This window comes from Lepidochelys kempii, chromosome 11, assembly GCF_965140265.1.
Source record: "Lepidochelys kempii isolate rLepKem1 chromosome 11, rLepKem1.hap2, whole genome shotgun sequence".
NCBI lineage: Eukaryota > Metazoa > Chordata > Testudines > Cheloniidae > Lepidochelys > Lepidochelys kempii.
In genome coordinates, this window is record NC_133266.1 from 70,486,410 (window position 1) to 70,513,893 (window position 27,484).

At 42.0% G+C, this 27,484-nt stretch overlaps 1 protein-coding gene across 2 annotated transcripts in view; it reads left to right on the plus strand.

The window, feature by feature from the left end:
* Positions 1-27,484, plus strand: part of DRC11 (dynein regulatory complex subunit 11) — a 158,091-nt gene that overhangs the window by 125,095 nt on the left and 5,512 nt on the right. For both annotated transcript variants that reach the window (XM_073306791.1, XM_073306792.1), the window contains exons 14-17: positions 1,627-1,734; positions 5,854-6,053; positions 20,030-20,116; positions 24,209-24,386. In XM_073306791.1, the coding sequence (XP_073162892.1) occupies positions 1,627-1,734; positions 5,854-6,053; positions 20,030-20,116; positions 24,209-24,386 (573 nt within the window). The remainder of the gene's footprint in view (positions 1-1,626; positions 1,735-5,853; positions 6,054-20,029; positions 20,117-24,208; positions 24,387-27,484) is intronic.

Consider the following 27,484-nt stretch of genomic DNA (forward strand, 5'->3'; position numbering starts at 1 on the left):
CCCACTTGCACTGTCAGAGTGAGGCAAACGGTACTTAGCATTTCCCAGGAGCGAGGCCTAAAATCTTTGGCTTTATATCAAGTCAAAAGCAACATTTAAAGTTGCAAGGTTAGAGTTATGGCCCATAGAGAAATAAATGAGTGCCCCTCAGCCCTGAGTCCTGAAATCCTAGAAAGGTCGCTCTCTCACTCACCGTTCTTGGGGAGAAGACAAAGGGCAGAAATGTGCAAGAAGCCACACAATGAGTAAAGATTCTGAAACGTCCGTCCCTATGACAAACCGACATTGCTGAACTAATTTTCTTGGTGACCTTATCTAAATTAGTCAGAGAATATCCATCATGATTTATGGCCAGTTGCAATTAAACCCTTTGATGCCTTCTAATTAAATCTCTGAAGATTAATTTCTAGCCAGTTCTTTTGATTTCTCCTTAAATAAAAGATAAAACCTGAAATGAATTTTACCCTCAAAGGGGGAGGGGAGGCTATGCCAGTGCTTGTCCATCTCCTTGCCCAAACTATGACTATGCTATATCTCTCAAATCTCTCTCATTTTATACCTAATTTTACATCTATCCCAGACAAGCTGGATGTTCTTCCTTCCTATTTGGAAGTTATCATCATCAAAATACAAAATAGTATTCGGTACAGAACATGTTATTTATGCTAAAGAAATTAATCCTTCTTGAATGTATTTTTCCTGCACTATTAGTGTGTCTACACTGGAGCTGGAGGTGACATTTCCAGCTCACAGCGTAGTCTTAGCTTCATGGGTACAATCTTGTCTGAAACCCTAGGAATGTACTTGGTGCGGCTAGCCCAGCCCATCACTACACTGCTATTTTGCGTGAGCTAACATGCATCTACTGCATGCATCAAGCTGGAAATTACCTCTACAGATCCAGTGTAGACGTAGCCTTAATTTTCTTGCTTGTGTCCCATCCTTCTGGATCTTTGTCCCATTATGTCCTATATGTGATTACAGCTCTCTAACAAGATGAGGCAGGACTCTAGCTTTAGACTGCTTCAGTCTGCAGCAGTGCATTTCACTCTACTTTTAAATAAAAAAGGTGAAGTGCGATGCAAAAAAACCAAACAGTGAACTGAACACAGACTGCAGTGCAGAGTGTCCCCACTAACTAAGATGTGGTGGGAATTATGGGGGCAGGCAGCATTCAGAAAAAAAATTAAGTAACCTTTTAAACAATATATTTTTCCCCCTTTGAAATCCCTTAGATACATCTTGGTTCATTGGTGATTCCAAAAATATGACATCTCAACTCCCCAAATTCTCTGCTATTGATGTGATTTATGGTGTCAGTAATGATTCTTTTGTGAACCACAAAGTTTCTTTAAAAGGTTATTTAAGACTTATTTCTCTGCTGAATGCCTTCCACAACCTGCTTAGTAGGGAGAGTCAGCACAGGAATGTATGCTTAACTTCCTTTTCCTTCTAGGCCTGTATTCCATGGCAACATTCCCCTACTTGAGTCCCTTACCCCTGACAGAACTGGGTTTGCTCAGAGCATGCAAAATTTGTATTCCGTGGTAGTTTTTCATTATTTGAATTATGCATTTTATAACAATACAGTGTCACATTTATTAAGCCCATGCTTCCTCCCTGCAGGCGAGTACAGCTATCTGGGGACTACGCTTCGTCTGGTAGATATAGAGCCAATGCCCTCTCTCACAGATGTCAGACAGCTAATAGCACTGTATGGAATATTGCCATTAGGTAAGAGCACAGCAAAAATTACTAAAGGGCAGAATATGATGGTTTGCTTCCTGCCAGTAACATACATTTTTACTAGCTTTGACAGTGCTTGATTGATTGTAGTCTAAAGCATTTTGCAGTATAATTGTTTTTCAATTAAGCATTCTCAGTGAAGGCCATATCATTTTAATAGTGTATAAAAGAGCATGCACATGCTATTGTCAGGTATTGCATTTCTTTGCCATCTCTGTTTGCATTTTAATAGTTTGTGAATGGCAGCATATAAAGAAAATCACATGGGAAAGATAATAGCTAAAACAAGCTCCAGTGGTTAAAATCAATCAAGTTAAGGGAAGGGCTAAGGCTGCAATTTACCTTTTACAAGCTGGCTAATGTTACTTGGAACCAAACAAGGTGAACAGTTAAGGAATTAGCCTGAGTAGATTTCAGATAGCTGAAAGAGAGCACTTTTAAATGTCCTTGTAGTTTTAAATGCCAGCCACTATTAATATGAAACAAGGCTTAGTTGGGTTTTTTAAACATACTGTCTGCCCCGATATTTTTCTCAAGACTGACAGGATGACTGTAGGCCAGCCATGAGGAATCCAGGCACTTACTACATAAAGGGGCTTTGCTTCTGCTATTTATAGTTTTATTTCATAATGTTTTCACTTTTGGGAGACCTCTGTCAGAGGATAGGCAAGTCCTCGGCCAGCCAACTCAGTCCTATGTAGCCTCATTCTCTGCCACTCAGTCCACTTGTTCCTCCTCAGGCCAGAATGTCCCTGGCTCTTGTTTTGGTGTTAGGATGGAGGGGAGCAGGGAGCCTTCTCTTCTCCTTCCCCTCCCTTTTGTGTGCCTTTAACAAAGACCAGGGACAAATGCAATCCTTGTGCTCGGGCTGCTCTCTCTGTACACACTGGAACACACCATGTGCATTCCATGGTGCCAGCCCCCTCTGCACGGGCTCACAGTGCACCATGGGGAGCAGGCTGCACCATACAGAAGACTCTTCCCATCCTACAACTATGGGAATTTGGAAAAGAGGGAGCGAGAGCTTTCCCTCAAAGGGCTTCTCCTTCAGGAGCAAGTTAGGTTGTATTAGTTGACTCCTCAAGGCTGAGTTCTAACATTACGTTAAATGGAACTTTGCAGTCAGCGTAGACAGGGACCTTCACTTTAAGACCATGTCAGCTGGTCATTGGCTAACTCTACTAGAACCATAGGTTTAACCAGCTGATACAAAGATAAACATGACATCCCTGTCTACACTGCAAGGTCATGCTTTAAACTAATTTTCTAGGGTAATCAAGCCCAAAGACTGTTCCTGCCAAGGTAAGAGCGGCCCATAAACCTCCTCCCATTAATTGGAGAGAAAATGAGAGAGAGGAAAAATACCCTCAACCAGTAAAACAAATATAGGCTGTATTTGTAAATGTGTGTTAAAAATATATTGCCTGAAGCCAAAAAGTCTCAGGAATAATTTCACCTTTGGGTGGTATTTTATGGATGACATTTTACTTAACTGGCCTCAGAACTAGTTAATCATTGTATGAAAGTGAGAGCAAGAGAGAGAGAGAGTAAGTAAAAGCTTTCCCAAAAATATTCACCTGATTGAGAAAATGTCAGCCCAAAAGGAATCTGAGAAAATTATAAGCAGCTGAAAGGAGACTTTCTAATGGAAGTTACATTTCTCTCGAGGGGTTTCTACTGTTCCATTATAATCAATGTATAATAGTAGTAAATTGGTATTAAATGACCAAAAATATTCATATAACCTGAGAGGTTGGTAACTTCACTGCATGGTTCATGGTATTGGAATAAAGGCTTACGATGACATTCATCTTAATACTTTGTTCATTGTAATTTATTTGGCTACTTTAAGTCATTAACACATTGATGGATGGGTTTGTTTTTACTTTTAATAGCATGGTTAGCTAAACAATCGCCTCTCCTTCTGTGGTGGTTGCAGGAGTCGGAGATTCTCTTGCTCTTAGTACCTGGAATAGAACTTTTCCAGAACTGGCAAAGCTCCCGCAAAGGGCTCTCACCTTCTGGACTTTTTCCCCCTACCAATTAGCTGGCAGACAGAAAGTTTGCAAACCCTCAGCACGTGATGAGAGGCATAACTGTTCAAGTTACTTTGGAGTGGTAATCACTACATCAAGATAAGGGCATGTTTTTATGTGGCAAGTAAAAGGCACTGATTTTATTGGACCATCAAGGGAGAGGCAATTTATATGTTTGCTGTTAAGTTTACTGTCTACTTTCCAAATTCTATTATGAGGGATGCTGACCATACTATATTAACAAATATTTTTGTGGCTTTGTCCGTGACAGCACAGATACTGGGTCCTGCCTCTCACTGACAGGCATGATGACAACTACCATTCAGCATTTCTCAGCTCTCTACATCTCCTTTCTCCAGTCCATCCCTCACTAAGAGTAATGAGCAATGCAGAGGAAGATAACCTCTGTGCCATTGCATCTTGCACCACTTGGCTGTCAACGAGAAATCTTACCTGCACCTCTTGCAGCAGCACGTTCTCATTGGAGCATTAAGCACTTTTCCCTTCTCTCACTGAGGAACTCTCCAATCAGCCAGTGGAGCAAAGCAGTGGCTGAAACAACGTCCAGAAATGCAGCAGAAAACAGCTCAGCTTGCTTAGAAGGGAGAGAAGTTCACCTCAAGGAGAGGTTCTCCTCAAAGAAGTGTCTGGGGTGGCTACCAGCCTTTGACACTGGAAGCTGTGAAGGAGTCAGAGGTGCTTGGCCCTTCCTTTTCATGACCTCAGGCTCCCTCTTTTCAGTCTCTCATTCTCCCTCTCTAGGGTGGCTTTCCATAGGATGCCACTATACAGAACCCAATCTGTGCAGTCACAGCCAGAGCCACAAAATATTGCCCCTTATCTGCGAAATTGCTTTCTGTGGCTCTGTTAAGACAGTGCAGGCACCCTCCCCATTGGGCTTTCCAAGCCCAGGTTTCGACAAGACTCACTGATCCGACTATCCAAGTAGAACAGGCAACCTCATTTCTTTCAGATCCGAAGCATTTAAACTGGGGAAGCAAAGGAGAGAGCTGTAGAGAGCAGTGAAATCTTGGATGGTGATTGGTCATCATCCTCCCTGTCAGGGCAAGTGAAGAGGAGGAACCCAGCATCTGCACTGTCTCAACTAAAAAAGTAGAGAACAAAAAGCAGATTAGCCACTAAATGGGTATATACTATGCCTCTCCTCATAAATGAAGTAGCAGAGTTCTATATAGGGCTTAATCTTTCCTTGTTGGAGGATGACTTGACAACACTCACAGCAACCCCACCCCTGGGTGCTGTCATCACCCAGCTCAGTCAGATAAATTCCATTCCTACAATCAAGGGATCAGACTCTCTCCCACACGTACTAAAAGCAGAAATATTATAAAGAGAAAATTTTCCAAAAAAAGGGTGGTGAGGGAAGAAAGGGGCAAAAGAAAGACTGATGATGACATCTGGTTTTAAATTACAGAAGAATGCTGATCAGGAAAATACTCCAATTAGTTTGTTTTCTTATGGAAGTTGGAAAGTGTCATTTTTGGCGCAGATAAGGGATTCTGCTATTTTAACATATGACAGGAATTTCCTCCCCCTTCCAATTATGAAGTGGGGAACAGCTCTGAGGCAGAATGTTTGTCTCCTCTTTTAAATTAGACCACAGGTATACCTACAACTATACATCTGCCTGACAGCCAACAGGCAGTCAATTAACAGTTAGGTGTAATTGAAGGCAGATGTGTACTGTGCATGGTGTCAGGCTTGTCTTCTGCATGTAACTGTGTGTCTCCTTTTCATTTCAATGCTCCTTAGCCTGTTACAGCCCATATCCAATATTAAGCAAAGTGAAACGGTCACCCTGGACCGGGGAAGAATTTTGCTAAAAGTCACAATTAAAATAAGTTCAGTACTATTGGTTTTCCTACCACGAAGAAAGGCTAACGTATTCTACAGCTGTAAAGTGAATTCTACACCACTTGCTCTATGTTAGTGAGATGAAGAGTTCACATTATGAAATATTTATCAGGAAGAAAAACTGAAGAATCATTCACCATTACATTTATGGCAGACTTAAATGAAAGCAATAATAGTGCCTTATTACTTTTTATAGGTTCTCAAGCAGTACATGAGAAGGCTCCTTTGGTGAAGGCCTTGTTGCTAGCTGGGCCCACAGGGGTAGGAAAGAAAATGCTGGTGCATGCCATCTGCACAGAAACAGGAGCCAATCTCTTCAACTTGTCTGCCTCTAACATTGCTAGGAAATACCCAGGCAAGAGTGGTCTGCAAATGATGCTCCACATGGTGTTCAAGGTACTGTACTTTTTGACAGTTGATTCTCACTAGTCTGTTGTGTGTTTTTTATTTCTTCTCTTAAAACTCCTGTGGAATCATATCCTACTTTCTTTTAAATAAGTTCCACTTTTCAGATACTGGGCTCAATCCAGGGGTAATTGGGTGAAATTAGTTGGCTTGCATTTTATATTAGGTCCAACTAGAAGATCTAGTGGTCCCTTCTGGCCTTAAAATCCATGAATCTGTAAGACATAAGAGTGTATGGTGCCCTTGAAATGTCCACATTTCATTCCCCTTCCCCTTGTGGATGATAAATCACCTTATGCCCATTTTCTCAACTTCAAAGAGAAGATCTTCAACAAGCCAGTTGCTCTGCGTTTAAAATAAAGCCAAGAACCAGAGTTAGAGTACACCAAAAAGAAAGCACAGCTGTCCAAGGTCAAAACAAGTCTCATGGCTTTCAAATTTCCTTAAAACAATGTTCTGACAACCAATATGTTCACCACTGTGGAGGATTTAATGTCCCAAGAGAAATCACTTGATACAAGAAGGTTTTTCCATGTCACCATGAAAAGCATTATATAAAACAAAATTCTGTTCTGTGTTTCTGTTTACTTCAATCAGGAATATTTCTTTGAGATGCAATGTGTAGTCAAATAATGCTCGCTATTGTTGGAGGTATATTTCTTGCACAGGAGTCACTACAAATTGTTCTCTGCTACACAGCTCTCTGGTTACCTGCAGTTATCATTTTGAAAAAGAAATTCTAGCTTAGAATTACAGGAACAAAAATATAAGATAATATATGGTGGGCTTGGAAATTAAACCTTCTGTATTAATTATGAATGTAACCAGACCCCTTACTTAAGGACATAGTCAGGGCCCAATTTGTTCTTTATTCCATGATCTTCACATTTCCGATGAGAAAGGGTGCAAACCTACAGCCCCAGGAGGAATCCTTTAAAATTGAGAAGAAAAAAAAAAACAAGATCTCCCTTTCCCAGTGCCAGAATCCCCAGGAGAGATTATGGATTCAGAATGGCTTTCTCCAGAAAGGAAAAGATCACAGAATCATAGATTAGCACTGGAAGAGACCTCAGGAGGTCATCTAGTCCAACCCCCTGCTCAAAGCAGGACCAACCCCAACTAAATCATCCCAGCCAGGGCTTTGTTAAGCCAGGCCTTAAAAATCTCTAAAGATATTTTACACCACCTCCCTAGGTAACCCATTCCAGTGCTTCACCAACTCCTAGTGAAACAGTTTTTCCTAATATCCAACCTAGACCTCCCCCACTTCAACCTGCGACCATTGCTCCTTGTTCTGTCATCTGCCACCACTGAGAACAGCCTAACTCCATCCTCTTTGGAACCCCCCTTCAAGTAGTTGAAGGCTGTGCAGACTAAATAATCTCAGTTCCCTCAGCCTCCCCTCATAAGTCATGTGCCCCAGACCCCTAATCATTTTCATTGCCTTCTGCTGGACTCTCTCCAATTTGTCCACATCCTTTCTGTAATGGGGGGCCCAAAACTGGATGCAATACTCCAGATGTGGCCTCACCAGTGCCGAATAGAGGGAATAATCATTTCCCTTGATCTGCTGGCAATGCTCCTACTAACGCAGCCCAATAAGCCGTTAGTCTTCTTGGCAACAAGGGCACACTGTTGACTCATATCCAGCTTCTCATCCACTGTAATCCCCAGGTCCTTTTCTGCAGAACTGTTACCTAGCCAGTTAGTCCCCAAGCATGTAGCAGTGCATAGGATTCTTCCATCCTAAGTGCTGGACTCTGCATTTGTCCTTGTTGAATCTCATCAGATTTCTTTTAGCCCAATCCTCCAATTTGTCTAGATCACTCTGGACCATATCCCTACCCTCCAGCATATCTACCTCTCTTAGTGGTAGACACTACCATCTTAGTGTCATGCACAAACTTGCTGAGGGTATAAACCATCCCATCATCCAGGTCATTAATGAAGATGTTGAACAAAACCAGCCCCAGGACCGACCCCTGGGGCACTCCGCTTGATACTGGCTGTCAACTAGACATTGAGATATTGATCACTACCCATTGAACCCAGCAATCTTGCTAGCTTTCTATCCACCATATAGTCCATTCATCCAATCCATACTTTAACTTGCTGGCAAGAATACTGTGGGAGACCATATCAAAAGCTTTGCTAAAGTCAAGGTATATCACATCCACCACTTTCCCCATATCCACAGAGCCAGTTATCTCATCATAGAAGGCAATCAGGTTGGTCAGGCATGACTTGCTGTTGGTGAATCCATGTTGATCTTTTCTGATTACCTTCCTCTCCTCCAAGTGCTTCAAAATAGATTCCTTGAGGACCTGCTCCATGATTTTTCCAGGGACTGAGGTGAGTCTGTAGTTCCCCAGATTCTCCTTCTTCCCTTTCTTTAATGATGGGCACTATATTTGCCTTTTTCCAATCGTCTGGGACCTCCAAGAGTTTTCAGAGATAACGGCCAATGGCTCTGCAATCACATCAGCCAACTCCCTTAGCACCCTCGGATGCATTCGATTCGGCCCCATGGACTTGTGCCTGTCCAGCTTTTCTAAATAGTCCTTAACCTGTTTTTTTATCACTGAGGGATGCTCACCTCCTCCCAATACTGTGTTGCCCAGTGCAGCAGTCTCGGAGCTGACTTTGTCTGAGAAGACCAAGGCAAAAAAGCATTGAGTACTTCAGCTTTTTCCACATCATCTGTCACTAGGTTGCCTCAGTAAGGGTCCCACACTTTCCCTGACCACCTTCTTGTTGCTAACATACCTCTAGAAACCCTTCTTGTTACCCTTCACATCCCTTGCTATCTGCAACTCCAATTGTGCTTTGGCCTTCCTGATTACAGCCCTGCATGCTCAAGCAATATTTTTAAACTCCTCTCTAGTCATCTGTCCAAGTTTCCACTTCTTGTAAGCTTCCTTTTTGTGTTTAAGCTCACCAAAGATTTCTCTGTTAAGCCAAGCTGGTCGCCTGCCATATTTGCTATTCTTTCTGCACATCGGGATGGTTTGTTCCTGCACCCTCAATAAGGCTTCTTTAAAATACAGCCAGCTCTCCTGGACTCCTTTCCCCCTCATATTAGCCTCCCATGGGATCCTGTCCATCAGTTCCCTGAGGGAGTCAAAGTCTGCTTTTCTGAAGTCCAGGGTCCATATTCTGCTGCTCTCCTTTCTTCCTTTTGTCAAGATCCTGAACTCGACCAACTCATGGTCAGTGCTGCCCAGGTTGCCACCCACTTGTACTTCTCCTACCAATTCTTCCCTCTTTGTGAGCAGCAGGTCAAGAGGAGCACGGCCTCTAGTTGGTTCCTCCAGCACTTGCACCAGGAAGTTGTCCCCAACATGCTCCAAAAACTTCCTGGATTGTCTGTCCACTGCTGTATTGCTCTCCCAGCAGATGTCAGGGGGATTGAAGTCCCACATGAGAACCAGAGACTGTGATCTGGAAACTTCTGTTAGTTGTCCGAAGAAAGCCTCGTCTACCTCATCCTCCTGGTCTGGTGGTCTAAAACAGACACCCACCACAACATCACCCTTGTTGCTCTCTCTTCTGAACTTAACCCAAAGACTCTCAACAGGCTTTTCTCCAGTTTCATACTGGAGCTCTAAGCAATCATACCGCTCTCTTACATACAGTGCAACTCCTCCACCTTTTCTCCCCCACCTGTCCTTCCTGAACAGTTTATACCCATCCATTACAGTGCTTCAGTCATGTGAGGTACCCCACAAAATCTCTGTTATTCCAGTCACATCATAGTTCCTTGACTGTGCCAGGACTTCCAATTCTTCCTGGTTGTTTCCCAGGCTTCTTGCATTCGTGTACAGGTACCTAAGATAACTAGCCGATTGCCCTACTTTCTCAGTATGAATCAGGAGGCCTTCCCTGTTGCACCCTCCTCCTTGTGTTTCCTCCCAGTGTCCCACTTCCCCACTTACCTCCAGGCTTAGGTCACCATCCCCCAGCGAACCTAGTTTAAAGCCCTTCTCACTAGCTTAGCAAGGCTGCCTGCGAAGATGCTTTTCCCTCTCTTTGTTAGGTGGATTCCATATCTTCCTAACAATTCTTCTTCCTGGAACAACATCCCATGGTCAAAGAATCCAAAACCCTCTCTCCAACACCACCTGCACAACCACACATTCACCTCCACAATTCTACGGTCCCTACCTGGGCCTTTTCCATCAACAGGGAGGATGGACGAGAACACGACTTGCACCTCAAACTCCTTTATCCTCTTCCCAGAGCCACGTAGTCTGCAGTGACCTGCTCAAGGTCATTCTTGGCAGTATCATTAGTGCCCTTGGGGAAAAGTAGGAAGGGGTAGCAGTCTGAGGGCTTGACTCCATCACATTGTGACACTCCATCACACAGACATTCCATCACATTGTGAATTCTAGCTCCAGGCAAGCAGCACACTTCTCGAGTCTCCCGGTCTGGTCGGCAGATGGATGACTCCATCCCCCTTAGGAGGGAATCCCCGACCACCACCACCCATCTCCTCCTCTTGGGAATGGTGGTCATGGAACCCCGATCCCGAGGACAATGCATCCCATGCCTTCCAGTCAGTGGGGTCTCCTTCTGATCCCTTCCCTCAGATAACTCTTCCAAACCGTTCTCCTCCATAGTATCTGTGGAGAGAGCCTGAAAATGGTTTCTTACCTCTATCTGCATTGGGGGTACATGGGTTCTCCTCTTTCTTCTTCTGGAGGTCACATACTGCCAATTTTCTTCCCGTTCTGCATTGCCCTCTCTGATTCTTCAGCATGCTGTGCCTGAAGTACCAAACGCTGACTTCTATCCAGAAAATCTTCATTTTCTTTGATGCAACGCAGGGTTGATACTTGGGTCTCTAGTCCTTTAACCTTGTCTTCCAATATGGAGACCAGCTTGCACTTCGTACAGACAAAGTCGCTTCTGTCTTCTGGGAAAAAGACAAACATGGCACATCCCGTACAGGTCACAACAGCTGATCGCTCACTATCCACATTGTCTTCCTTCTAAGAGCCTCTTCAAATGTTGTATTTACTGCTCACAGACACGTGAAAGGCAAAAACATTCTGTGGGAAATCCCTCCAACCGAACTCTGGGGCAAACTCCCTCTGTTCTCCACACACATTCACAATGCATGAGGAGGGAAGCTTTTTTGTTCCTACCAAAGGTTTCTTCCTCTCTCCATGGTAGACTAATATCTGATCACTGCACGTATATGCACAGGTAATGTATCTGATCACTGCAAGAGTATATTCACAGTATAATTCTTGACATAAAAGATTTCAGTATATGGCAGCGTACATGTGGTATTTATATTCACAGCTCTCTGAATCTCACTGTCTGACACATAATAGTTCACCTCGTTACATTTTTCTTTGTGTGTAGATTCACAGGTCTCAATAACAGATAGTTTCAATTATAAATTTTGCATGCAACAGCAACTGTTGCCCTAGTCAGACTGGCATAGAAGGCATTTGTATTGCCAAAGATACTTATTTATAGTTAGCCAAACAAAATAAAGATTGTGTACTTATAATTGTAAGTAAATTACAGGAAACATTGCAATAGTTATTTCTCATGTTATTATATGATCTATGTAACCATTCCTAAACCATGAGATTTACTAAATATATATTTATGACGCCTTATGATGAAGGTGAAGTAACCTAGAACTCTTTATTACCAATCACTTCAACAAACAAAAAAGAGTTTTGGTAACTAAATTAAACTCTAGAGAGTATTAAATGACCATTAGGAAACTTTCTATCCATAATTGAACTGATGGCAGTTATTTCACAGGAGACATCTTAGACAAGAGAACAACGTTGGAAAAAAAATGAGTCTTTAATTTGTTTCAGATGCAAAAATCCAAATCCTTTTTTCATATAATTATTTTTGGAGGGCTCTGTTGCAAGATACAAACCAGCTCTGACAAAAAAGGGACTCAAGGTATTAAAAACTGTCACTTTTAATGTAATTTAGAGGAAATGACCTATTTACCTTTCTGGAAAAACACTGAAATTTCACTCTGTCTTTCCAGAAAAACATATGAGTGATTAATATTTAACAGCACAATTACTGAAGGAAGCTGTGAGTGTCAAAAAATAAACACGTGTGTTCTCACAGAGAAGTCCTATAGCACAATGATCTGTTTCAGAGTATAGAGGAAGGGTCTCCATCTGATATTGAACGGCGTCCCAGTAGTGCCTGAAATGAATCTGATTCTTCACGTCAAGGGTGCCGGATCCTTCTCAAAAGTGGGGAACCAGGGGTTCCGCACCCCTGAGGCCCCACTCCTTCCCCCAAGGGCAAACCCCCACCCTTCCTGTTCCCCTGGAGATCCCGCCCCCAGTCAAGCTGGAAGCTGGAGAGGGGCTGGGGAGCCCATCTTCCCCACCTCCGGGGTGGGGGGGGCCAAAAGCAGCCCCCTGGGCCCCCCCACCAAGGACAGATGGAGGAAACCAGGCTCCCCACAGCTGCCCACACGGCTCTCCCCGACCCGGCTCCAGCTGGGGAGGGCTCAGAGCTGCAGCCCAGCCATGGTAAGAGCTGCACGGGCAGCTGTGGGGGAACCGCAGGGGACCCTCCACCTGCCCATGGTGTGGGGCACCCGCCGAGAGCAACCCCCAGCCCATGTCTCCGCCCCCCAGACTCCCTTCCCAGGGCAGGTGGAGGATCCACAGCTGCCCCCGCAGCTCTTACCATGACTGGGCTGCGGCTTTGAGGCCCTCCCCCGCAGCTGGAGCCGGGTCGGGGATAGAGCCGCCTGGGCAGCTGTGGTGAGCCGGTGTGGAGTCGCAGACCTGCCACCTGTCCTGGGCCGAGCGGGGAGGCCGGGGGTGGGGACATGGGCTGGGGATTACTCTCAGCCCCCCCGCACCCCGCATCCCACAACTGCCCATATTCCCCTCCCCAGCCGGGCTCCACGCTGGCCTGGCTGGGGCCTCAGGGGGAAGAGGATGGAAAGGGGCCGGGGTCTGCCCCAGCAAAAAGTGGACATGCCATGTCCCGCTGCCCCCCACCACCACCAGTTCTGGCGCAACTGCTTCACATAGAAACCAACATACATGGGGAGTATTCTGCATATAACCATTTTCCATACATTGTGCCTGACTTATGTCAGTGGAACTCTGCCCGTTTATGCCAGCTGAGCTGGGCCTCAGTTGTTTCTACTGATGCTGTTTAAATACATGAGCAGCGCTTCAGCAAACTGTACCTTATACAAAGTTTTCCGTGGGAGAAATAAGAGTCTGATTTATCTGACAAAATAAAAGGTTAGTGGAGGCCGCCTAGAAATGGTAGCAACAAATCCAGAGAAGAACAAGGGAAAAAGCTATAAGACATAACTCTCTCAGGCATGGAGGTATAAAAATGTAGGTAGTTTGTAAGCCACAACTCTGAGGCAAAAAATATAACTGGCAAGGCAACAACACTGAAGAGGGCAGCAATCAGATTAATCACAAGTACAGACACACCTCACCTAACATCTTTCCCAGGGCAGCAGGACACGGAAAAGGCATCATACAAGGAGCCACTGATGAGAAAGGGCTACTGGTACAGTACTGATCAGACTAAAGGGTTGGAAAAGTGGCCAGGAGGAAATACAGGCTGTATGTGTGTGCACACAAGCAATTTAGCTCAGACACAAAGCCAGACAGACTGAAGAGTGGACACAATAGTGCTCCTTCTGTTGAAACATACTGCATTCTATTTCAAACAGCATCAGTGTTGGAAGATTGAGTAACAAGGATATTGGTTATGAAATTTACCAAAGCCGAAGGCAAAGATAAATCAGTCCTTTCAGAACATTTGTGTTGTGTCTGTCTGAAATTGGAAAAAGATCAATAAGAAGTTACCCTAAAATGTTGGTAAAAAGCAAATTTTGTTAAACATTTTGCTGCTGTGAAATATTTCCCTACTCTGATTGAAATACTGATCAGATTTCTATTCTAACAGTCAGAAGGTGTACTCTCTTATGCATGGTGCAATGAAGCCTGCCTAAAAGGAAAACCTGTGAGAAGGTTATATTCATGAAAGGATGATTATTGCCAAATATCCAATGAAATAAATGTATAATATCATTTCAAAGGAAGGGAGCAGATTTATCTTGTTTTATCTCCTAAAGTTAAAATGTAATAAAAGTCAATCTGTTAGAGGATTTTATTATCATACTGTCTCTATAGCAAGCCAAAATATATTATCTGTAAAACCAATATCTGTTAAAGGAACTCAATTTTATGTTTTCCACATTCTTACTGACATCTTGTTCTACTTGTTACTTGTTCTAGTCACCCTCACACATTTGGACCAAATATTTATTTATGATTTTCATCAGTTTGATCTCACAAGTGCTTTATCTAGGCTTGTGCTATCAATATAGCAACTGTAGAAAATACAGTGATCAGGGGCTGGACTGAGCTGATTTTCACTGAACCGTCAATTTCTGCAGAAACTTAACTTTATTTTCTCATTTTAAATTAAGGCTGGAATCTTTGAGCTTGGAGGAGCTATAGATACTCCGCAACTCTGAAAATCAGGCAGTTTATTTGGGTGCCCATGTGTGGCATTAAGTGCTTATTGGCACCCAAGTTTGAAAATTTTAGCTTAAGTTTCTTACAGTTGCAGTTATATCGTTCCTTCCAAACATGAACCAAAGCAGTCTGGAGAGTAACTGAAATAATAGCTCTAAGACAAAATGTTGACAACAGAACCATGGAGCGGCAGAACCACGGTAGTTATCACCCATTATACCTAACAAAATCCACTTAGTAGTTACTTTCTGTTCTGCTTTAATTCAGAAATGCAGGGTAACCTAGTCCTGATTGGGCACATGCAAGAGAATTTGCCATGAAAAACACAAAGTCAGATCAGCACATGCAGATTGTATGCATTTTTGATGAATGGAGATGGACAGAAGGAGCAAGAGTTACAGCAAAAGAACATTTTTGTCATAAATGTACATCAGATTAGTAGCTGAAACTACAGTGAAGATCAATTTTTATCAAATGTTGCTAACTTAATGCAGTATTAGAAGGGTTAAGGAGCCATCTGCTGGTGACTTCAACAAATTGTTGAATGCAGCAATGCTAATAAAATTTCAATTATAAATTAATTATGTACAGTGCATTTAATTATCCATGGATTCAAACTACCCATGGATAATTCAAATAAAGCACTTTCAGGGGAACATACAGTCTGCTCTGTATCTGCCAACAATTTAAATTAGATACCAATGGATTATGGGTGTCTGATTTTTTTTTTTTTAATTAGGACAAAAGCAGTGTGTTGGATCATGTCATATTAGCATATATGTGGAATTCTGCTGCTCCATGCTATGCTCCTCTGTTCTTTCACAGTTCATTGCTGTGAATTAGAAAGCAGAGATCATTGAAGCATCTGCTTTATTCAAGAGCTGGTAGAAACTAGGTTCACTCTCTACCTTGTTTTCAGTTAGCTTCAACCATGGGGAAATATAGCAAAGAAAAGAGGAACAGGGGTACCAAAAGAAAGAAAAAGGGTAAATGTTATTTAGAATAAAAGTGGACCCATAGCCTAGTTAGCAGTGCAAAGTGCTGTAACAGGTACAGGTCCCAAATTAAGCATTGGAGCCATCTGAGGAAGGAAGACAAGTGCCTCAGACCTCTCTAACGACCCCATTGCTGAAACAATATTGAGGAGATGGGGATTCGGAGGCAGCCTTCTTTGCTAGAGGAAAAGGCCATAGTGGGATCCCAGAAAATACCCGCAAAAGAACAGGATGTTGTGTACAACTTAAGTGAGTGTGTCCATACACAACATACCATGTTTAGCAGGGGATGTTCAGAAGAACTCGGCATTAGCCTAATCCTGTTCCCATTGATGTAAATGGGAGTTCACTATTGACTTCAAAGGAAACAGAGTTATACCACGGCCTGGTGCTCTTGGAAATCCCCACCCTTGTTCTCCACATGAACTGCAGAGCATTATCCACTATGTCGGGTAACAGGTATGGAACATGTTTTCCCCGTAACCTTTCCCTGGGCATCAGAAAGACTGAACTATCAGCTTAGTACAACCGATTTACCTTGGAAAGCAAAAACATCCATAAGGAACTAGTCCCCCTTCAATGTTCACATGCAGTTCCTCTTCGCATTAATGTTAGCAGTTAGTGTAAGTATTAAGGGCGAAGTGACCCATTGCAGCAAGTGATTGAACAACTAATGGGAGACACATAAATATAGCAACAGCAGCACAGACCCCTAAATGAAAGAAGTATGGAAAACCCCTTGTATATCAGGCAACAAAATCTAATCTGTAGGGTGGGCTGATGTGTATGTGCATATCCTATAATTAGACTAAATTAATAGAAGACTAAATTGTAGCAATTAGCCCCAGTCCTGAGTAGGGGACCGGGAGGTAACCCTCCACCCCAGGGAAAGCACAATCCCTCCGCAAACTCCCATTCACTGTGGTCTCCCTGGCTTTATACTCAAGGGTGTATGGAAAGAGCAGTCCATGAGCTCCCTCTGTGCTTTGGAGCACAAGCTAGCCCTGAGGGGACCATAAAGTGCTAGATGACAAAAGGTTTGTTAGTTGTGAAGAGCTTGCTGAGGATTTGGGGATCTCTGGATAAAAGGTGCTTTATCATACAACCATAGGGTTAGAAGGGACCACAAAGGCCATCTAGTCTAACCCTCCAAGCAATATATGCAAGCAAGCAGCGTTCCCGCACTTCTCTGAATAGACTATATACATATACTGTCTGAACCCTTTAAGGAGCTTTGACTTTCTCGGTAACTTAACAATTTAGACTCCAGCCTAAGTTTTCTTCCCCAAGCTTGGCCAAACATAAGGTTTTTCAATGTATGACCTCTGTCCCAGGCCTTCATTCCCTCGCCTCCTGAGGAAGAGAACCCAACTCCTCTCATACCCTGATTGGAGCTAACAGAATCTACCTGTTAGTATGACTCAGCAATAGTTACATTGGAGGTCTCAAATACCTGATAACAAGATGACTCAGCAGAAGAGCCCTGCATCCCCAAATCTGCCATTCAGCTCCAATACAATAAAGATAAAAGTCTGCCATTCTGCTACAAAATAATAAAGACCAAATTTTCAAGAGTGCCTTCTAAATTTATCCCAGCAATGTGTGTGAAAGTTTCGAGGTGCCCAAAATATAACTGTGAAAATGTAGAAACCAGATTATTTGAAATTTAAGACCACGTGGCCTTATTGTTGCATAATTTTATACCTTTAGCCATTAATCCAGGTTATTTACTCCATATGCTCTTTGATCACTCTTCACACTTCATCTCTCTAATTATACATACGGGTAAATAGAGATGCAGATATCTGCCTATCTGCACACATGCAATTTTGGCAGAGTTCACATATAGTCATTTATCATCCAGTCTCTTTATTTTAAATAAATCTTCAGTATTATAACTCAACGTTTTAGCTCATGCCTTCCAATATTAGTGAAGATTTTCATTTCCTCAGGTAAAACAGTTCTAGTCAAGTACCAAACTGAGGGATACCACTGGATATTTTCCAGAATTGATGGATTATTTCCACTGAAGTATTGCATGTCTAAAATTGCATCACTTCCTCTTGGAACCATCAACAGTGAGAAAGGGCAAGCATACGTTTAGAAATCCACTTAAAATGACTACTTTCTAGTGGTTTTTTTTGTTTGTTTAGTGCAGCTGGAATGCCTAAACCCAAGCTAAGAGTACTTTCAAAAGAATGTTTATTTCTAGGGCTGGCTGGAAAACAACAATTCCATATCAGAAAAAAAAATTTTAAGGTTTTGAAAATTGTTTTTGTTCCAGTGCAGAGTGAAAATGAGACCTTTCAAATTTTTACATGGAAAAAAAAAAAGTCGTACTTGATAGCCTGATCATTAGGGCAATCACTTGGGATGTGGGAAATCCCTCGGTCAAATCCCTGCTCTGTCTACTTTGGAAAGGGACTTGAACGTGGGTCTCCCACATCCCAAGTGAGTGTACATGGGCTGTAAATCCTGGAATGGTCATTAATCATACATTAGCACGATGCGTAAAAGCTTCTGATATTTACATCCCCCTTTCCAGTCGCAACAGCTTCACCTAAAGAAGTGGAATGGAACATGATCTGGAGGATGGTGTGGATTGCACTCTCAGCAAATTTGCGGATGATACTAAACTGGGAGGAGTGGTAGATATGCTGGAGGGCAGGGATAGGATACAGAGGGACCTAGACAAATTGGAGGATTGAGCCAAAAGAAATCTGATGAGGTTCAATAAGGATAAGTGCAGGGTCCTGCACTTAGGACGGAGGAACCCAATGCCCAGCTACAGACTAGGGACCGAATGGCTAGGCAGCAGTTCTGCGGAAAAGGACCTAGGGGTGACAGTGAACGAGAAGCTGGATATGAGTCAGCAGTGTGCCCTTGTTGCCAAGAAGGCCAATGGCATTTTGGGATGTATAAGTAAGGGCATAGCGAGCAGATCGAGGGACGTGATCGTCCCCCTCTATTCGACATTGGTGAGGCCTCATCTGGAGTACTGTGTCTAGTTTTGGGCCCCACACTACAAGAAGGATGTGGATAAATTGGAGAGAGTCCAGCAAAGGGCAACAAAAATGATTAGGGGTCTGGAACACATGACTTATGAGGAGCGGCTGAGGGAACGGGGATTGTTTAGTCTGCAGAAGAGAAGAATGAGGGGGGATTTGATAGCTGCTTTCAACTACCTGAGAGGTGGTTCCAGAGAGGATGGTTCTAGACTATTCTCAGTGGTAGAAGAGGACAGGACAAGGAGTAATGGTCTCAAGTTGCAGTGGGGGAGGTTCAGGTTGGATATTAGGAAAAACTTTTTCACTAGGAGGGTGATGAAACACTGGAATGCGTTACCTAGGGAGGTGGTAGAATCTCCTTCCTTAGAAGTTTTTAAGGTCAGGCTTGACAAAGCCCTGGCTGGGATGATTTAATTGGGGATTGGTCCTGCTTTGAGCAGGGGGTTGGACTTGATGACCTCCTGAGGTCCCTTCCAACCCTGATATTCTATGATTCTAAGAGCACGGCAGAAAAACTAATCCTAGTTACAATTTACAGCCAGCACTTCCGTCACGGAGCAATCTAACAGAGCTCGGACAGCAACAACTGCAATGTGATTAATACTTGGCAGCAGAATTCCTAAACCACTAGGGTTACTATAGCAATAGGAAGTGCAGTTGTGAAAAAGCCTGCTGCATTGCTGCCATCCTGCTGTGAGCCAGAGGTATAGTCCATCTAAGTTTTGATGTAGAAAGCACATTAATATGTGCACCAAATCTTAATATATTGTCTTAGTTCTTAGCTAAGCTGCTAATTGTGCAATGCCTTCTGAATGCTGACATTTCACATCAGCCTATTTTGCTTAACTACATCATGTAACGCTGCAGTACAGACCTCCTGTTGCACAAATAAAATATATAGCATGTCACGACAATGTACTAGGAGTTTGGTATCGAATTTAAACCAGGAGATTGTGCAATTACTGTGAGATAAACATATGGGCCAAAATTTTCAAGCCACATCTCAGTACATTACATTAGATTCCTAAATAAAAGAGGCATGATTTGCCAAAAAGTGCTCAGCAATAAAGCCAATGGCAGCTACAAGCACTCAGCACTTCTGGGGGAAGAAAACAGTCTTCTTTGATCCCTAAACGTGGATGTAGAGTCAGAGTTCATCTATGACTAAAGATCATCTTTTCTGACCTCCTGCACATCACAGGCCACTCTACCCCACCAGTTATCCCTGGATTAGACAAAAGCAGTACCGCCCTTGGGAGACTAAACTACTGTGTGCCACAGGCAGAGACTAGGAGGGACCAAGGTGCACCAATGTCCAAGGCTCCTGCAAATGGCAGGGAATTGATTTGGTGAGATATAGCCACTATAACAGTAAACGCAGGCAGGGCAGGTTTGAAATTTAGCCATTTTAATTAACTTCATATATTTCCTCTCATTTCTCCTAGGTGGCTAAGCAGCTACAGCCTTCAGTCATCTGGATCGGAGACACAGAAAAAACATTCTACAAAAGAGTGCCGAAATCTGAAAAAGAGGTGAAGGGCTCCTGTTTGATTTCTAAACCTATAATAATTTCACATACCGTAGTAGACCTGACCCAAAGAAACAGGGGCATTTCCCAGCTTAACATGTACCACTACGACCAGACCTGCCAATGCTCACTTTATAATAGCTTGCCTCACTTTCACTTTTTAAAAGAAAGTCTCATGACCTCTCACAAGCTCTTGAAGAAATCACCTAAACTGGCCTTATTTAAAAGTAATTTGCCCAGTGCTCATGAGTGCTGATGGCACAGCAAGAGAAATAACAATGAAAGAAAAATGGAAGACCTAAAAAATACAAAGGAAGAAACTAAGACTGAAGACGAGCTTAAATTATTCAGCTTTATTTATCAATAATAAAGGAACAAGGACAAATCTGCACTGTAAAAACCAAGAGTATAGGTCAAACAGTTAAGTTTACAGGTTTTTATTTACCTCCTGGAATTCCTGTTTTAATTATTTTCTTTCCTTCCCATAACCAGCAATTTCCCACTAGTAAAGAACAGTAAAAACATGCAGAAACACACTGCATTTCATATAAAGCAACTTGTGCAACAGCAAACAGGGTCACATGGGACATACTCATTCAATTCACAAAGCTTTCAGGACTTTAGCCCCCATTGATTCTTTTGATTCTATGTCAGACTGAACCATTTTTAATTTTTTTTTATAAGGCAGTTTGTATTTTTTGTCCGGACACAAATGCAATAGTTTTAAGATACTGACGACATACTGTCTTGAATTAGCTTGTCATTTCACAAGCTGTATAGAGTACTTATTTTATGACTTATGTATGTGGTGATTGATGCCCTCTGGTGGCTGACGTACCATACTGAAAGCAAATAATTCCCTAATTCTCAAATCTTGGTTGCAACTGCTATTGTAATGAAGATTGTGGGACAAATATTGCCTTGAGTGTTCATAGCCTTTGTCTACTGGCTTCCTTAGCAGCAGTCTGTGTGCATCCGAGGACAGAAATTCGCTCTGATATAACTTCCAAAATGCAATGCTAGGGACAGTCGTATAAATTGCACTCCGGTCTGTTCACACGTAGTAGAAATTCACATATTTCCTTGATGAAAATAGATGGGCTCCATGGCTGAGCTCGCTTGTCTCTAGTCTCACTGTTACACAAATAACACAAGCTGTATCCAACAGTCTGAACCAGCGAAAGGAGTCTGTGTTCCTCCGATTAGCATTAACACGCAGTCTGAGCAGGCCTCAATTAGAGAACCCCCAACAGTAATGGCAGCATAGGGAAAGAGGAATCAAGGAAAATAGGTAACAGAAAGCAGAAAGGTAGCTGGAGATGGTAAGCTAAATTCTGCCTTTGGATACATACACAGTCACTGAGAGCCAATTGTACACCTCCCCAGGCAATGATTTTGGCACAATGGCTTAGATTGTGATAATAGAAAACCTTATATTTTGTGGAAGGCCCATTATAAAACTGGCCTCCATTGCCCTCCTCTTTTCAGGTCAGCCCTTTCCTGCCTTTTCAGAATTGACAGCCAGATAGTCAAGTATTAAATCTGTCACGGTAACCCAGTTGCTGGGGGTGCAAGCAATAGTCACTATCTTTCTTCAGAAACCTGGGGCACCTTCACAATACCCCCCACTTTCTCCAATCCAGATTTGGAAGACAGCTGAAACCCTGGGTCCCCTGTTCAATGGCCTTTCTTGCTACAGACATTTTTCTTTTAAAGTGAATGGGAGTATTATTAGCTTTCAGGATATATCCCTACAATACAATGGTCGAATATTATTTTCAAATATACAACAGGAGCTGTAGACACACTAATGCCAAAATGGCTTTCTAGGCTCCACACTGGAGCGGATGCGAACGTAGGCACTGATGGGGGGTGGGAGGTTGGCACTAGTACAGTCATTTAGATTTTAAAATCAAGATTCCTACATCTTGACAGTATGAGCTCTCACTGTAACTGACTCTAGATCTGTGGAAATACAGAAAGCTACTACCTCTACCAAAAAATGGATTGCTCAGAATGTAATGGCTGAATTAGGACTTAGCACAAAGACTAGGGGAAAGAGCAGAGGAGAATTTTTATTTTTGTTAATTATCTGACAGTTCCTGTTGCCAAGATACCCTTTCCAGTAGAAGGGATGTATTAGTGGCCTATAAACTAGGATCTCTAATCAGCAGCAATAGTTTAACCTGTACCATTTATTTCAGCGCAGTGCTAATTTTGGAGCCTAATTAGTGCCATTTAATAATGATAATTCTCTCAAATAACAGTTTTCATTTTCAAAACACTTTACTCACATTAAGGACTCCTTCCAACATCCTTATAAAATAGGCAAGTAAAAATCCAAATGTCTCCCTAAATATTGGGCAGTTGTGCTGCCAGTATGAACTGGCTACACACCCTTTTTAACACAACTGTGTGTGGCCAGTCCTCACCGGTAGCACAAACTTTTATTTTAAAAAGTGCTTTCAGTGATACTCTGGCTAGTACGAACAGGGCCAGAGAAGTGAAATCTCTCACCAAAGGCTACCTAACTAACCAGTGGCAAAGCTGGGGTAAAGCACTCAGGAGGCTGGTGTCTGAAGTCCTTATTTCAGACCACTAAACTGTGTTGCCCACTAACACGTCAGTTCTAATATTATTAAGCAATTGGCAATCTAGTAACTAGACTCTCAGTGTGACTTTGAAGAATGATTTAGAAAAAGAGAGAATATATATATTTTATCTAACTAAACTGGAAGAAAAGGATATTTCCTCTTCCCCTTGATTGTTCAGAGTTTTCTTTCATTTCTAATTTCTCCTCCTTTGTACTCTTTAATCCAAAGAATAAGCACTTCCCTCCTTTCAGCAACTGCTGGTACAAGCAGATGAAAAACTTTGCCTGGCAAGGGCATTCACAATGCAGGATATAGTCCATCCTTGAAGCTCAGATACCTCAGAGTACATAGTTTCCTCCATATTTGCACTATGGAAGGCTGAGTCCAGAGCTAAGTTAAGGTCTCCCATGTTGCAGCCTGACATACAGTAAAAACAATAAGACAAAGTAAAATGTTCAAAAGACCCAAAAGTGACTTGGGAGCCTAAGACCCATTGACTTTCAATAGATTTAGGCTCCTAATGCCAGAAGCCATATTTTTAAAGGTATTTAGGCACTAACTTCAAAAGTATCTAAGCACCAAACTCCCATTGACCTCAATAGGTGTTAGGCACCAAAGTGCTTTTGAAAATCCCTTTGGGTGCTTAAATACCTTTAAATATTGGGCTCCAAGTGTCTTTTGAAAATAGAACTTAGGCTCTCAAATCACTTAGGCCCTTTTAAAATTTTTACCCCAATCCATTGCTTTGCAGAGCTGATTATTTTTTATCTACATGCATCAAGTTTATTTGAATTTTAAAGATACAATAAGACCACAGCAACATATAACCTCTGCAGGGCCCTGCTAACTAGTGATATAATATCTATGATGAAATATGACTGCAAACTATTGCAAATAAATAAGTACTAAGTTTACACAGCCAAGTGTTTAAGTTTATGCACTTGGAACTTTGCTAAGCAAAAATCATGGCAGAATGTAAGAAACCCACTTATCTCATTGAAAACACAGCTGCTTGTTTGTAAATCTAGATCTCCAAGATACAAGAGCAAACATTACAAATCCTAGCAGTTTTCTTGGTATTGAAGTTAACCAAGTACACTGATATTATCCAGCTGATATTAAGGGATTTAAAAAGAAAAAAAAAAAAAGAAGCTATCTTCCTCCTTCATTCTTTTGCATTAGTCAGTGCCTTCAGATGAAACAGGGAAACACAGGAATTCAAAAAAGAAATCACGAATTCGTAATAGAAATTAAGTGCTGACTCAACCTGCAATAGACAGACTTGACCCAGAAGGCAAAAGCTTAACTTAGTCCCACTTATGCTGAGTATCTCTTCTCTTTACACTAAGTGTAAATGTAAGTGTACCTCTGACAACAGAGAGCCATAAAGCTTTATATAGAGCATTCAGAAGGTGTTATTTTAGGAGTTATTTCACCTGCCTAACTCTAAAGGATGGGTGCTAACATTTCACTTTTTTCCATATATGTATCTGCTCCTGAAGATGGAACCTAAACGTCTGAAAAAGAATCTCCCCAAAATCCTGAAGAGTTTGAAAGCAGAGGACAGAGTCCTGGTTGTGGGGACTACCAAACGTCCCTTTGATGCTGACCTCCGACCTTTCTGCAAAGTTTACAAAAAAATCATTCTGATTCCCAGGCCAGACTATGCTTCAAGATTTGGCAAGTATATTAAATCATCATGGCAGAACAAGATCAGCTGTTTATATGAAAACATGCTAAAAAAAGAACATGCCACAGGAGGGATCCCTTTATCTGGCTTTTGTCAAAACACAATTTAACCTGAACTCACACACTGTGTGCACCTAGGCACCTGAAATTTTCAGTTAATGTTATGGTATAAGACAAGTTAAAACAAAATCAGTCTCATAAAAATGAAGAAAAAAGTTTTATTCTCCTGTGGCTGTACTTCACGTTATGTATTTGGGGTTGAGATACATTGAATCTGGACTTGGACTATTATTTCTGGCTCTATAAATGACCAGAACCCATCTGGGTGCTCATTTTGATTTTTAACCCAACTTTTTACAGGAAGTAGAGTCTGAACGGCTATGATTTCTAACTGGGTTCCACATTTTAAAGAACATAATTTAGGTTCTATTCATAAACTGCTTCATTTTTGGAATATTGTGTTTTATCACTATCAAAAATCCTTTGTTTAGGTTTATAGATCAAGTTTAAGATTCCAAGGCAAACTTGGCAGATGCCAGAAAAGTCACAATTAAGATTTAAGCCCTCCAGTCATCTCAGACTTCTCTGCACCCCAACTCTTCCCGTTGCCACACAGACACCCAAAACAAAGTATTATCTTTAACAGTTAATTTCCTGGAGTTTTGGTTCCTTGAAATCTTAAAGTTGCTTGTTATTTACCTATTCATTGCCATACATTGTGGCTATCAATTCTGTGGGCACTCACACAGTTTAAAACCACAAACCAGAATCAAACTGACATTTTTAAGACATTTTAAAAGACTTGCCCAACTCCACAGCAATCTGCTCCCCATCATTCACTCCTGAGTCCCACTAGCTATTGGTAAGATCATCTCTCTTCCTTTGATATCTTGGCACAGCTGTGAGCAGCTGAGCCACGTAAGTTGATAGGTGCCTGATCGAACTGGGAACGGACTGGTAGCAGAGCATTCTCAATTATGTGTTTTCATCTTTTGAAATCACTTCCCCATGGTTCAGAAGAGCCCAGACTTAGTGACTTTCAAAACTGCGAAAGCTATTTAAGTTAATTTAGGTCAATTTGGGTTGAATTACAGACCCCAGGGAACTTAATAGGCCAATCAGTTTCCCTTTGCATTCCTGAAAAAGTCTGGAATGAGGTGCTGTGGTGAACTAGAGGTCTAAAATTAAGGATCTTTCATCAAACTCCTCACTGAGGATATCCTGCCACCAATCCCCTCCTATCTGAGCCAGGGGCTGTTAGCATAAGCACCTCAGCTGCTCACAATTGCTAAAACAACAGACTTTCTTCATACTATTTTATCACTTGTGGTTGAAGTCCCAGGCAGAATTAAAACAGAATTAAAACAAACCACTTAAGTCCCAGCTGTACCACAATTAGTCATTTTGGGGCACTTATTTACAACATGATTGTGCCCCAAGCAAAGTACACAGGATTGCATCATACATTCACCATATTACCAACTCATACTACAGCTCTGGGAAGTCCAGCATTGTATTCAGGAGCTTGCTCACTGCAGTTTGCTGCAAGAAACAGCAAATTTTTAACTGTGTTAAGGGGCTACTCTGTTGCAACTCTGTCCCACATGCCATCATTTCCATAGTACAGATAGAACACTAGCCTCTAGACAGAACCAGACTGTACAACAACAGTAGGACATGCATGCTGCAGCCCTGACAAGTTAATAACAGATAAGGCTCTTCTTAAATTAGGGGAGTGAGACATGACTAGGATGTGGAGAAGGGAGATGGAAGAAAGTGAGTTTGAATAGTTCAGATCAGCCGCTGGGGGCTTAACCGCCATTTTATTACTCATCATTAATTTAGAATCCAAAGGAGAGTTACAACCAAAAGGGATTAAATCCTTAATCTGAGCATGCAAAGAAAAGTCACCACTGTCTAAATTTTAAGGTGCATAAAATTTGGGCCTTAATTATTTGACACTGCCCCTTTAAAATCATCACACACATTTTCACCAAACAGTAAGTTTATTCTTGAGATCAGACTGACAAACTGTAGAAAATCTTGCAACATGCTAGAGCACTTTCTTGGTGCCAAGCACCCTTAACTCCCCATTAACTCCTTCACATGAGGAACTCAGCACCTATCATGGCCAGTCCCCCAGTTTGAGACTCAAATCGAATTTTTATAGCTGATTTCTAACAGCCTTAAAACACCAGACATTGATAATTACAGCTGCCCACATTGCACACGTAGCCTGTAACCCTTCTACTTTTCTACAGCACAAGATCTTTCATTTATACCCAGTATGGGTACAGCAAACACACAATGGCAGTCATTGCATCTGGAGATCTGATATTAGTCATGATGTGCATCAGTTTCTCTTCTTATCCACGATCCTCGACTGCAGTGGAAGCTACACTGCACAACACAGGGAAACACAAAATAAATGTTCACCGCTGCATGTATCAATTTCCCTATTATGAATCAGTGATTCAGCCAATAGTTATTGAGACTAGGTATAAATCAAGTTGAAGAACACTGTTTTCTAGAATGAAAAACGAAGTCAGTGGTTATGAGTAAAAGTCCATAATATCTACATTACAGTAGAAGGAAAGGTGAAGCAGTTTTTCTCTTACACAAAGACTATTACTAGATGCTGCAACAGTCTCATAATTGTAACTCTCCCCATGCATATTATTATGCCATATACTGTGTCTTCAGACACAGATCACTCACGTGGCACAAACTGCACTGCCATGCTACACTACTACAATTTCAATCCTCTATATGCAATTTGTCTAAGTCACTATTTTCACTTGTTTTACTTTTCAGACAAAGAAAATACTTTTAAAAAGACTTTCTAGGGAGACATGTTTAAGAATCTGTGGAATCTGTGGTAGTATAAAGATTGGTTTCAGAGTAACAGCCGTGTTAGTCTGTATTCGCAAAAAGAAAAGGAGTACTTGTGGCACCTTAGAGACTAACCAATTTATTAGAGCATAAGCTTTCGTGAGCTACAGCTCACTTCATCAGATGCATATCGTGGAAACTGCAGCAGACTTTATATATACACAGAGAATATGAACCAATACCTCCTCCCACCCCAC